Raw genomic sequence first — 14377 nt, 5'->3', positions numbered from 1 at the left:
GATCTACAGCCTCCCTTAAGTTTTTTTTGCACCTTAAAATTGCTCTTGGTAGAATAACTGAATTAATCGCCCCTCTCCCCTGTCTGCCACTTCTCCAAATGAAAGGACAATGAGCAGAAATGTACGTGAAGCATAAAAATAAAACTATCATTCTTACACAGGGAGTTGCTTATATCAAGGGCCAAATTCGGCAAGAAGAGCGGAGTGGGCTGGAGCATTATCACCTCACTATTTATCGATAGCTTTAAAATTCCATTACCTTTGATGTTGTAAGGATCGCCATATTAAAAAGAGCCTAATAGCATGAATCCAGTTGCCTGCCTCTGACAAAAGCTTACTATTAGAATGGACATCAGGGCCTTATGACCTGAACAAGATGTCTATTGCTATCTTAGGTCAGAGTTTAATTTAGTTTACTTTAGAGATACAGCGTGGAAACAGTCCTTTTGGCCCATCGAATCCATGCCAATCGGCGCTCCCCTCACACTAACATTATCCTGCACACACTTGGGTCAATTTAGAATGTTATCAAGTCAATTAGCCGACAAACCTGCATGTCTTTGGAATGTTGGACGAAACTGGAACACCTGCAAAAAACATATGCAGGTCACATGGAGAACATGCAAACTCCAAGCAGACAGCACGCCTAATCAGGATCTAACCCGGATCTCAGGAAGAATATGAACAGTAAAGGAAACTAAGAGGTCCATCTTGGTTACATTTTTGTTGCTATGCTGGTGGCTAGAATTAATTTGGACATTATTGACGGCACCCTCACTTTCCATGATCCTGACCTTCAATTCCAACCCCCAACCCCTCAGGATAAAACTAACCATGTTGTTTGCAGAGGCAGTCCAGTGCTGAGGTAATGAATCCAATAAACCGCTGACACACACCTGTTTAACAATGCTCATTTACCAAGCAGAATAAAAAGATAATGGTTTCAAGACAGCAGAGACCTCCAGAGTGAGAGGTCTGACCACAACTGGTTCCCCATCCCAAAGTGAAAATATTAGAGAAAGAAAAGGAATAGATGCATTACCCACCTCCCCACATCTATCCCCTCCCCCAAATCCGAGCAATCCACTTAGCAGTTCTTCATCCATTTCTGCATTCCAGAGACCCATTCCCATCCCTGTCCACCTCCTGCAGAGACCCATCCACGTTCCTTTCTGTCGACCGCAAAGCCCCATCTCCATCCCTTTCTACCTTCCGCAGAGACTGCCCCCTCCACAACTCCTTGGTTCACTCATCCCTTTTCACCCAACCCCCACCCCCAGTACTTTCTCCCACAAACACAGGAGATGTAACACCTGTCCCTACACCTCGATCCAAGGGACCCCAGCAGAGTTTTCAGGTGAGACAGAGGTTCACATGCACCTCCTCATCTGATCTACTGCATCCAGTATTTCCGACATGGCCTCCTGTACATTGGCGAGACCAGGCGTAAACTTTGCAACGGTTTCGCTGAACACTTACGTTTGGTTCGCCAACACCTACCAGATCTCACAGTTGCTAACCAATTTAACTTCCCATCCTATTCCCATACTGACCTTTCTGTCCTGGGCCTCCTTCATTGCCAGAGTGAGACCACATGTAAACTGGAGGAACAACATATTCCTCATATTCCAATAGGGCAGCTTACAACCCAATGGATTGCACATTGAATTGAATTGAACATTGAATTGTAACAAGTGCCCCTTCCCCATTATTCCATCACCCTCCCCTTTCTTTCCCCATCTCTCTCTCTCCTATTTTCCACCTGGACCCACGTTTATTTATCCTGTTCCCCTCCCTTTCCATCTATATTTCTTTCACTAATTTCACAATTTGCAATTATTTAATCCTTTTGTCTCACATCTTCCGTCTTTGGCTTTCTCTGGCCTTTGCCCAACCATCTGCCTATCAAAACTTCCCCTCAACTTGATCCACCTATTACTTGTCAAGCTTCGTCTTGCCCCTCCTCTCTTCCAGCTTTCTTTGCTCCTTCCCCACCCCCCTCAGTCTATAGAAGAGACCCGACCCCAAACGTCACCTATCCATGCTCTCCAGAAATGCTACCTGACCCACTGAGTTACTCCGCTGTGCCGCCCCTAAAGTCACACAAAGAGCAGGAGTTGGCTCCTCCATTCAAAGCCATTGTGGCTGATGACTTCCACTTCAGGAGCCTGTTCATCCCCTATCCGCCTAATCCGTTGCTCACGTCAGCAAGTGGAAATATATCTAACTTCTTCTCAAGTTTATTCAATGACTTGTTCTCATCGTCTTTAGAGGAAGAGAATTCTGCAAGTACACTACCCACTCTGTGAAAAACTTCACCTGATGTCAGTCTGATTCTAAAAGTCATGGCCCATATCTTAAGGCTGCACTCCCCAATAACCTGGTGTATGCTCTCTGTATTTCACCTGTCTGGCCAGTTAGAATTCCATTGCATTCTATCAGCCCCTCTCTTCTTTTCAATGCGCCTTTGAATGAAGGACCTACTGACCCAATTTCTCCCTGTACAATTTCTTGCTGTTCCACAAATCACTCCAGTAAATTTGTGTTGCGTCCCCACTTTGGCAAGAAAAACTGCCTTCAGTTAAGGCAACTAAAAATGCACACTAAACTTCAACAATAGCATGACATCTTTGCTTCAATACTTAAATCCATTTGCAATGGAGACCAACAAACCACTTGCCTTCCTCACTGCACATTCAATCTTACCACAGGCATCCCAGTGCAGTTTCCTGGATAGAGGCACAAAGCAGGGTTGCTTCAGCAATCAACAGGGTTAGTTTTAGCCTGAGGGGTTGGGCGTGGGAACTAACGGTCACACTCATGAATGGTGAAGACGCTGGGGCAGTTCCCAAAGGTGATAATACGAGTTCAACCATATAACAAGTAGACTTCCATTATTAATCATGGCTGATCCAATAGTTAGCCTCATGACTCGAATGGAACAACACAGGCACAATAAACCAGTCCATCTTAATTAGATCAGTATCAGCCCATTGCCTTGCCCATATCATTTGCTTATTGCAACAGTTCCTATTTCATAAGCAAAGGCTGAAAATACAAGATATCAAAAAATGATTAATTTTAAAGAACAATGTGTGTTGATATTACATTATTTCATTATCACTGTAAAGTAAATAAAACAGGACTTTATGGACCAACATATCCTCAGAGCTTGTTTGGCTCCGTTGAAAAATTATACAGAACTGATGTTATAGCTCAAAGCATCAAACAAGTCCCCGTCTCAAATTCAAATCTTTAGTAAAAAATCATAATCTTCATTCCGTGAATTACAAGCCAGTTAACAAGTAAAACTTGTTTAGGAGTGGAATGTTTAAATTCATTGAGGAACATTGAAGATTAGATTTATTCTACCACAACTATACATTGTTTCTATTGCAGTTGAGACCAGGTTTAGCCATTAATTTTCGTAATACTGAATTTCAGGATATTGCATTGGAAATGCAAAGCAAAATATTGAAATTACTTTCGACATTGGATTAAAAGAAGTGGCTCAACCTTCTACATTTCTAAATTTGACACATTAAATTGTAACAGGTGTCGTACTAACTAGTGGTCAGTCTATCAAACTGTAACATGAAACAGTAACGCGTGTTGGACTGAATGGCAGAACAATTTATGAAAGGACCTGTGTACGAGAGCATTCTTTATCATCACTGCAGCGTATAAAAGTGTGAAGCATGCCTTCAAGATATGTGCGTACAATGTGAAGTTACTCTTGACACATTGGTGTACCAGAGGCTGCTGTCGGTTGGCAGTTACTGTCTTAAATAATGTTCTGCTGTTAGATTTACCTCTGCAACTTGCCTTAGCAAACAGCCAACAAACACCACATGGGTATCAAGTTCGAGATATTACTAATCGAGGGAGATGATGGAGAATGATCCAGTGCAAGAAAATAGAGTGGGAGACTTCCCATGATGAACAGTAAAGATGGTGGATAGTGGACGTGACAGATATGGAATTGAGTTTTCAGCGTTTACCCAGCTTATAGAAAAAGTGGATATGTTTGTGTTTCAACAGATATCCCCGAGTTCTGGGAAAGTGCAAAAACAGATATTGAAGAAGAGAATGATGGTTGCCGGTGGTAGGGACGGAGGAATACGAAAGATTGGTGAGTCTACTAAGACCTTAAACTAGTAGTGAGGTTGCACGGGATGAGATCATGTAGACCTTGAAAGGTTTTAATTTGGCACTATCAGTGATTATCAAGTGTCATGCAAAACCTGGGACCAGAAGCAAAGACTGGAGCATACATAATTAGGAAAAAGGCACAGATTTGGGCATTGCAGGATTGCTAAGGCAGGCACTGAAAAATGAGACAACTCAAGTAAAACTATTTAACATGGGGGATTTAACATTTATATATTGAATAACTATTATCATGGTGCGTAAAAAACGTTTTTCCTCAGGGCTCAGATCCATGGTGCAATCAGGGAATAAGCCCGCAGAAATGGTAATGGCAGCCTGTCTTCTACACAACCAAATCATGCAGATACTTTAACAGTCCATAGACAGTTCAGCAGGTAACCATACGAGTTAAAATTACGGGAAGGCTACAAAATAATTATTGTGTGATGCAAGAGATAAGTGTTCTTACAAAAAGATATTAGCCCCATTACGCAGCCTCAAAATGCTCATTCAACAGTCCCTCACCTGCCTTGATGGGGGAAATCCTTGATGGTGACTATCTGTAAAGATGACAGTTTCTATTTACATCAGAAATGAGTGATAAGATATGGAACAGTCCTGCTGAGGTACCATACGCACAGGAGAATTAGACAAAGATGAGGCAAAAAGAAAATGCTGAATGATATTTATTGTCCATCCATGGAGTGTATTATGAACAGTACATTTGAAGCCCTTTTGTTGTTTAGGAAGCAACTATAAAAATGAAAATGCAGCGTGTTCAGTTCAGTTTAGTTTAGAGATACAGTATGGAAACAAGCTCTTCGGCCAACCAAGTCAATGCCGATCATTGATCATCTGTTCACACTAGTTCTATGTTTTCTCACTTATGCATCCACTCCGTACACAAGAGCAACAATTTTAAAGAGGCTAATTAACCTACAAACCAGCACATCTTTGGAATATGGGATGAAACCGGGGCACGCGAAAGAAACCCACATGGTCACAGGGGATCATGACAGAAGCCTCCTCATGGCGATCCCCGGAAATGACGTCACGATGCACTCTGTGACGCGATGGGCGACCAATTCTGTCAACATGTTGGACGACGACAGAAGCCAACAGCGAGCTCTACGTCCTTTGACACGTGAGCAAACAAACGTACAAATTCCACACAGATAGCACCCAAGGACAGGATCCAACCCAGGTCTCTGGCACCGTGAGGCAGCAGCTCAACCATCTGCTCCACTGTACCACCATATCCATCATAGCCCAGAATATCTATCTGAAATATCTCAAGCATGTTTCAATAAAGCAGCTCAGATACGTGTTGGGTATATGTGCTCTAGCGACCTTCTGGGTTATAGGGGGGACGAACTATGACTCATCAGGCAGTATAGCTTCAGGGTGAACTAACAATATCCCATCAGAACACCAAAGAGATGGGTTTGCAAGGCACGAAGCAGCCTCCAGCTGGCAGGCAGTGGCAAATCAGGGTTCCAGGCTGCAGCTCCAAATAATTTATTGTGGAACACTCTGTTTCATTGCTTACTACATAACTACCTTGAATAATGAGGGGAAATACAAGAAGGATTTAGTGAATAGAGTTGGCTGTGAGCACATCAGCAAGATGGCGACCTAGGTACTAACACAATTGCAGATGGAATTTCACAAGTCTGTCCGAGTGTAAACCTTGGGCTGAAAGTAGAACCAAGCAGTCAAATGCAAAGGCGTTCCTGGAAGAGGAGTGGCAATTTGGCTGAAGCACTGATGTAGTTCAAAAGGAAATTTAAGGATAATCGTCAACAATGGACTTCAGTAAAGATTTTGAAAAGGTCCCACACGGTAGTCTAATCCTGATGTTTGAGGCACCCAGTGATCCATCGAGATGGTAGATTGGAGTCAAAATTGTTCTTGTCACACAAGGCAGCGTATTGTGGTGGAGGGTAGTTATTTTGGTTGGAGGTTTGTGATGAGTGGCGTTTTATAAGGATCAGCATTGTGACCTCTGTTGTTTGTGATATATACAAATGGTTTGGACAAAAATGTAGGTGGGCTGATTAGTAGGTTTGAAGACGGTGCAAAGATTGGCAGAGTTGTGGATACTGAAGAAGGTTGTCAAAGGAATCAGCAGGTTAGAGACCAGTTGGAAATGGGGCTAGAAAATAGAAGGAGTTCCTGGCAGCTGCGAGGTGTTGCATTTCGGGAGGTCAACTATAAGAGGAATGAAATCAGGCCAAAGTATACAACAGGACCTTTAAGACCACTGTTGTACAGAAAGCTCTTGTTGTGAAAGTCCATAGCTCCTTCAAAGTGTCAGCATAAGTAGATAGACTAATAACGGCGGCATACAGCATCCATGCCTTCATAGATCGGGGCATTGACTATAAAAGTCAGGAAGCTATGTTGAAGCTGTATACAGTGACCTCCATAATGTTTGGGACAAAGACCCATCATTTATTTATTTGTCTCTGTACTCCACAAATTGAGATTTGTAATAGAAAAAACCCAGCAACTGCAGTTCTCTCCTTTAAGCTTATACATTCGAACGCAGGCAACATACCGGTGAACCTCCTCTGCACCCTCTCCAAACCTTCTACTTCCTGTAATGCGGCAACTAGAATTGCACAAAATATTCTAAATGTGGCCTAATCTAAGCTTCCTCTGCCGTTTCCAGGCTGTGCCTGCTGTTGCCACTGCTGAACCTTATCTGCACTCCGGCCGCCCGTGGACCACAACCAATAACTCCGCTGATCCTCACCTCAACTCACCTGGATTCCAGGCACAGTTCCAGACCTAGAGTCTGAACAAATGTCCGGCAACTGCATTACAGCATGGTATGCACACCAAATAGAGGCTTTCCAGGAATGATCATTGGCCCTAATCCCCTCCCTGATGGCTTCACCTCCCGCTGCCTTAGCAGGGCAAAGAAGCTGCTCCCATCCTGCGTTTGGACTGTTCGCCACTGCTGAAGGCGCTATATGCATGCAAATCCAGGACAAACAGCTCAGGAATGTGGACCACAACCAATCCAACTCTGCTGACCCCCAACCTTAACTTCACCTGTATATATCCAGGTGCAGTTCCAGCGCCTAGAAGTGCACCTGAAACCCCCCCTCAACCAAAATCATCACCTTTTCATTTCTTTTTTTTGGGGATGCTGCACTGACTCCAGCACATGGTTTCCTGTTGTGTATTAATCAGCATCTGTAGTTCTTTGTTTCGCCTACATATGCAATTATATTGTTTTAATCAGTAATTCCTTACTTGGTTATAGTGGACAATAGGCAATAACGGTTTCGACCCCTTATGCCTCCTCCCCCCTTCCTCCTTATAGTGGACAATCCCAATAACCCCCCCCCCCCCCCCCCCCCCCCCCCCCCCCCCCCCCCCCCCCCCCCCCCCGCCATGGTCCATTATAACGAGGGTTTACCATATTCATTGTTCCTTGTTTACATCTGCAGATCACACTGCAACATCAGCACCCTTTGAAGCACAAGCCAAACCAGCCCAGCCCGACCAACCCGTCCCTCACCTGCTTCATTTTCAAACAGTGCCGGCACAAAGGGACAGATGGTAATTTAAGGAAAGAGGGCCAGCATCTCTGGCGAAAAGGAACAGGTGATGTTTTGGGCCAGAACCCTTCTTCAGACGGTCTGAAGGTCACCTATTCCTTTTCTCCAGAGATGCGAACCCTCTGAGTTACTCCAGCATTTTGTGTCTATCTTCAGAAATTCAGCCTTTGCAAAGAAAAGTCCTGGAAGTGCACCAACAAATAGTTGTGCTTCAAGCTTCAAGCCTTCCAGCAAGTACAATGGTCTACAATTCTCATGATGTGTGTGGTAAATGCACTGGAGTCTGTAATCCAAGGCCCTGTTTGACAGCAGCAATGGCTGCGTCAAACAAAGGTCAAGATGTGGCAAGAGGGCTTGACCTCCACCATCTCCTCAAGCAAGCAAAACTCCCCAGAATGGACAGACTTCATGAATAATTTAGTCTAATTTATTGACACATCTACCGAGGTACAGTAAAACCGTTTTGTTGCATGATAAGCAGTCAGTGGAAAGACTATACATGATTACCAATGAGCCATCCACAGTGTACAGATACAGGATAGTGGATATAACCTTTAGTGCAAGGTACAGTCAAGTAAAGTCTGATGGGGTTAGCTTTGATTAGGTCACAAGTCTGCTAAAGTTTGCTCTCTAAACAAAATGCTGAGGGAACAGTACTGCAGTAATTGTCATTAAGCTGGCAAGATTCATGAGGATGTTACCAGGACTGGAATTGAGATATAAAGAGTTGTGGTTTTGTTCTATGGAGCATAGAAGATTGAAGGATGACCTTGGGAAGTTTCTGTAATCATGAGGGGCAAAACTAAGTCACAGTATTTTCTCAGGTTAAAAGGAAGTCTAAAACTACAGACTTTAAAGAGAGAGGAGAAATATTTCAAATTGTCCTGAGTGGCATCCTCTTCATGCAGAGAATGGCAAATAATATGCTTTGATTGTGCATTAAAAATATGCACAATCATCAAAACTGAGACGGCATTGAAAAGCGTCTTCAAAGCATGCATTCTTCAGTCTGCCCTGAAGCTTGTTTGTTTTTACACAGGTTTCCATTTCGAAAACATGAAGAGTTCACCTCTGGGTACAGAGAGATAAGAAGATGTGGGCTTACAACACAATTTGGTAAGACTTCTAGGCACCAGATCACTGCTGTATAATGAAGATTCCTATATGCAGCCGCCAGAGGAAGCAGTACAAGCAGGTATAATCACAATGTTTAAAAGACATTTAGACAAGTACATAGAACAGTGTAGCACAGGAACAAGCCCGTCAGCCCATAATGTTTGTGTCAAACATGATGCCATGGGCTATATCCCTCCATTCTCTGCATATCTATGTGCCTATCTTAAAGCTTAAAAAAACACTATCATATCTGCTGCAGCCACCACCTCCCCTGATTGCAAGCTCCAGGTAACTACTACTCTCTGTGTAAAAAAACTTGACCCACACATCTCCTTAAAATTTCCCCCTCTCACCACAAAGTTATGCCTCAAGAATTTGACACGCGTGTTCACATCACTCAGATCAGCGTGTTCACATCACATCACTCTACAGCAATATTTTCAAACTTTGGTTCAAAACCTGGAAAATATTGGAAACATAGAATATAGAACAGAGCAGCACAGGAACATGCCCTTTGGCTCACTATGTCTGTGCTGAACATGATGTCAAATTAAACTCTCTGCCTGCTTGTGATCCATATCCCTCCATTCGCTGCATATCCATGCCCCGATCTAAAAGCCTTTTAAATGCTACCTGGTCGTTTGTCTCTCATTCCACTAAACTATCATATCTGCCTCTACCACCTCTTCTGGCAGTACGTTCCAGGCACCCACCACTCTCTGTGTAAGGAAATGTCCCACACATTTATTTCAACTTTGCTCCTCTCACCTTAAAGCTATGCCCTCTAGTCTTTGGCATCTCCACCCTGGGAAAACGGTTTGACTGTTTACCCTAACTATGTCTCTCACAATTGTATACACTTCTAATAGGTCTCCCTCAGCCTCAAACACCACCGAGAAAACAAATGTGCCCAACCTCTCCTTCTAGCTTGTTTTCTATCTCTCTCCTTATGGCTAATACCTTCTAATTGAGGCAGCATTCAGGTGAAGCTCCTCTGCTCCCTCTCCAGTCTCCACATCCTTCCTGTAAAGAGGTGACCACAACCCGTAATGCGTTGATCAAAAATACTCTGAAACACTCAGATCTAAAAAAAAATGCAATAAAGTGTGGCACACTATGTTGCCAAATGTGAAACCGAATCGGTAGACAACCTAAACCACCACAAAAGATGTAGAGACGGCAAGGTGACAAAGTGCATTATGGTCCCTACCACTGTGATTTTAAATGTGACCAAATCCTGACTAGTAACCATATAACCATATAACAATTACAGCACGGAAACAGGCCATCTCGGCCCTACAAGTCCGTGCCGAACAACTTTTTTTCCCTTAGTCCCACCTGCCTGCACTCATACCATAACCCTCCATTCCCTTCTCATCCATATGCCTATCCAATTTATTTTTAAATGATACCAACGAACTTGCCTCCACCACTTCCACTGGAAGATCATTCCACACCGCTACCACTCTCTGAGTAAAGAAGTTCCCCCTCATGTTACCCCTAAACTTCTGTCCCTTAATTCTGAAGTCATGTCCTCTTGTTTGAATCGTCCCTATTCTCAAAGGGAAAAGCTTGTCCACATCAACTCTGTCTATCCCTCTCATCATTTTAAAGACCTCTATCAAGTCCCCCCTTAACCTTCTGCGCTCCAGAGAATAAAGACCTAACTTATTCATTCTATCTCTGTAACTTAGTTGTTGAAACCCAGGCAACATTCTAGTAAATCTCCTCTGTACTCTCTATTTTGTTGACATCCTTCCTATAATTGGGCGACTAGTAAAAGGTAAAAGAAGAGCAAGAAATTTTGGAAGTTACAAACATTTCAAAGATTTTTTAAGGGAATAGATAGAATCCCCAGGGAAAAAAAAATTACAGAAATAATGTGTGAGATAATTAAATGTTTCTTTACGGTTTTGTTTTTTAAAGTCTCTAAAACATATGCCTCTGACCAATGGTACACAAAAATGCTGGATAAACTCAGCGGGTGCAGCAGCATCTATGGAGCGAAGGAAATAGGTGACGTTTCGGGCCGAAACCCTTCTTCAGACCCATGTCTACTTCAGCAATGCTGAAAAGCGTATTCACAAAATTAAACATCCTCCACACCTCTATGCATACAACAGTGTACGGCGTAATGTGCTGCTTGGAAGTAGTGTAACATTTTTCTGCTGAACGTTATCGAAACGTCAAAATGTTTTCAAGCCACAGCGCTGTACTTCAAGTGTAATATTCTGTCCGATATGAGACACATTGATTCCGAATGTATGACTGTGGGCAATGCATCCAGATCTCACGAATTCAACGGTCATTCCGGCACCTTTCTGTATGAGGTTGAGCGTTGAACAATAGAATTGTTGAAGCAACATTGGAGATGAACTGCAAAACCCACGGCTGCACAACGGGAGCATCAAGCCCCGACTCTAAAACACCAACAATTGGTCCACTTGAGCCCAGTGCAGATGCGCCTCCTGCCGGTCCAATTTTGTACCGAAGCGCCAAGCGGAGGGGTGTGAAATTGCTTGGCTCAAACCAGACTGAAGTTATTCAGGAAGGCTGCATTCCCTCACAGTTGTAATATATAGGCGTCTTGCAAGGAATTTAAAAACGGACATGGTTTTATATGTCAGAATTAGGACGACTGTCAATTTCTATTTTGATAACAATTGATGAAGGAAAATTATTTGATAAAATAAAAACGTATCTATGAAATTCAAAGGTTGGATGGGATTGGATGGATGGGGGTGGGGTGGGGTGGGGTGGGGGTGACGACTAAATAAACTTATCCCAGGAAAGAAAAAAAGATTGACCTGGATTGCATCCTCGCCAAGGCGAAGCAGATGTGTTGCTGGAAATTATTAAGATTGCATTATTTCTGAACTGAAATATTGCGCCAAATGTATCGGAATTGCAGGTGGAAACGGCAGCGGGCGAGTGAGTGTCAGTGGTATTTGACAGCTGTGCACTTACCAGTCCCCCGCAGGTGCTGAAAGAGGCGAGCGAGCCCCTGGAGTTGTGCACGAACCCGCTGTAGTAGCAGGCGTGTTCGGCGCGGTAGGAGCGCACCGACGTGTGGTGCCGGCTCCGGCGACTGTGCACGGCGAAGCTACCGGATAGGAAGCGGCTGTCCCTGGTCAGGCTCAGGTAGAGCTCTCTGCCGAACGCCGGGATCTTCAGCTGCAGCCCCCGGGGAGAAGCCGAGGAAGAGAGCGAGGAGGAGGAGGAGGAGGTGGCGGCGGCGCCGCGGTGGCCGGGCGGGGCAGGAGCTCGCAGCTCCCGCGGGTAAAACTCCTGCGACTCGTACTCGTCCCCGTTGGAGATGGAGCGCACTTCCCGGGACGTGGGGCCGGCTGCCGACTTGCCCTGTGCAGGGTACGCTCTTCCATCCTGCAGCACGGACGGGAACACGATCTCAGATTCCTCTCGGAAATTATCGAGACCTGTGCAGAAGGAAGGGAGAAAAAAAATCACAATTAGTGCAAAAATACTATTTTAAGGCTCATGAAATTTCATTTCGAAAGACTACTGTTAACATTTTGAGCCATGTGGACATTCTACTGTGTTTTAATGTCAAATATACCTGGGTTAGAAACTATTTTATCCCCCAAAATGTGCAGGATAAAACGCTGAAATTGATGTTTAATTTAGAAAAAATCGTGCCTTAATGGAAAGCATGCTTCAATAAAAAGTTGCCGTACCTGAAACTATTGCATCCGTGAAATACAGTAGATACAAAATAGAGGAAATGAGGCTCTGCAGCATTCTTGTATTCCCACAGTACCCTGTATTTAATATAAAAGTTGATTCTTGTAATAATCAGCAAAGCAAAACAGGACCCCTCTTTGGGTTGAGAATGAGAAGGGTGAGGCGTTGGCTGTTTCTAGGTTCCCTGTATTTTTAAAGCATGAGGAAGGCTGCTCTTATAGTAGTATAATGTACTAGTCAGAGAGCGGCGGCTGCTCTCTGTGCCTGCCTGCCCCTCTCTCTCTCTCTCTCTCTCTCTCTCACTCACTCACTCACTCGCTCGGTCTCACATGGTTTGAGTTTCCGAATGAATGAATTCGAGTCCCGCGGAGCTGAGCCCTCACCACACACACCGAGGGCTTCCACCGAACTGCAATCCAGCCCTGATTGGTCACAGTAACCCACAGAGCTCCGTATGTGCGTGTGGACAAACAAAGCTTATGATTTATATAAAATGTAACATTTAAATTTATGAAAAAATATAAAACACTATCAAAGCACAGGGGTTGATTTTTGGTACATTATTAAACAATGCAATTCAGTGCGCCATAGCCAAAGGCATAAGTTTGTTCACAGTGGGTCAAAAATGAGGTTGAATTTCAACTTTAGGCTATTTTTTGATGTTATCACAACATGCAAAAACAAGATTAAAAAGAAACACAAGGGAAAAGTCATTGGATGGCTGTGTGTTGAAGTGAACTGTGGATAGATGCAGAAACTGCAACAGATTAAGAGGCATGTCAGGTTTTGTTTTCATTTTATAGGTAAGGTAAAGAAAAGAAATCTAGAAAGTGCTCTACTGTGCTGAGCACACACACTATGGAAGCCCATGCATTTTTGAGATTGCTGTTTTGCCATAGAAGCAAGATGTATGTGCCAAATCCTATAATTAAGGCTACTGATTTATGGGCTGCAATTTTAACATAACCCCTTGGTAAGCAACTGGCATGTTTGGGTTAGCCATTCATTTTATATCCCACACAGTTCTGTCTTCCAATGTGATTTAACTTGATGGGTGTATAAAAATATGCTGGCTCAACATGGCTTGTGAATCAGGTTAAAATTACCCAAATAGGGGCTGAATGAGGGTGTCTAACTTTGAGCAGTGGTGTAAAAGAGGTGATATTGACTTAGCCAGCCATTTTCAGACAACACCCAAAGTCAATTGAAGAGAGTGTTATGTTGAGCTCACAATGGGCAGCCTATTCATTATCTTATTTAACGCACTTAATCAAAATTCTCCAACATATTTTTACGTTCAGTCTTTTACCTGATTTTCTAAGATTTTTGACAATAATAAAAATCTATATTGATCTTTTTGCCAGTACACAGCATCTGGTCTCAGATCCTTTGTAGGTTCATTTTGGTTTTCCTAAGTGTAAAGACTAACTTAAATTAAAAAAACATGGTACTTGTACGCTATGATAATATATTTGGAGGAAATTATGTTCTTAACGCAGAGTCCTATAGCTTGGAATACATATGAGGAATTTTCCATTCCAGTTCATAAGAAATAAAAGCAGAATTAGGCCATTTGGTCCATTGAATCAAGTCCTGAGAATTAGTTTTCCAGAGGATAGCACTGAACATGTTACAAACATAATTCTCTAAAACTATTATTATTCTATTCACGTGCATTAGCATAGATATTCAATGACCGAGGACAGAACATGAGATATAAGGACATGAGCTATGAGAATGCAGGGTGACATGGACAGGTTGGGGGAGTGGGCAGACACATGGCAGATGAAGTTTAATGTGGATAAATGTGAGGTTATCCACTTTGGTAGCAAAAACAG

The 14377-nt window shown here is 43.2% G+C and overlaps 1 protein-coding gene across 1 annotated transcript in view; it reads right to left on the bottom strand.

The window, feature by feature from the left end:
* LOC129695676 (A disintegrin and metalloproteinase with thrombospondin motifs 19-like) overlaps positions 1-13875 on the bottom strand; it is a 392435-nt gene extending 378560 nt beyond the window's left edge. Inside the window, exons 1-2 of the mRNA XM_055632842.1 lie at positions 12533-13875; positions 11805-12274 (exon numbers count right to left, since the gene is read on the bottom strand). Coding sequence (XP_055488817.1) covers positions 11805-12274; positions 12533-12596 — 534 coding nt within the window. The 5' untranslated portion in view covers positions 12597-13875. The remainder of the gene's footprint in view (positions 1-11804; positions 12275-12532) is intronic.
* Between the last annotated feature and the right edge of the window lie 502 nt (positions 13876-14377).

This window comes from Leucoraja erinacea, chromosome 3, assembly GCF_028641065.1.
Source record: "Leucoraja erinacea ecotype New England chromosome 3, Leri_hhj_1, whole genome shotgun sequence".
Lineage (NCBI taxonomy): Eukaryota > Metazoa > Chordata > Chondrichthyes > Rajiformes > Rajidae > Leucoraja > Leucoraja erinaceus.
This window is presented reverse-complemented; position numbering and strand designations above follow the sequence as displayed.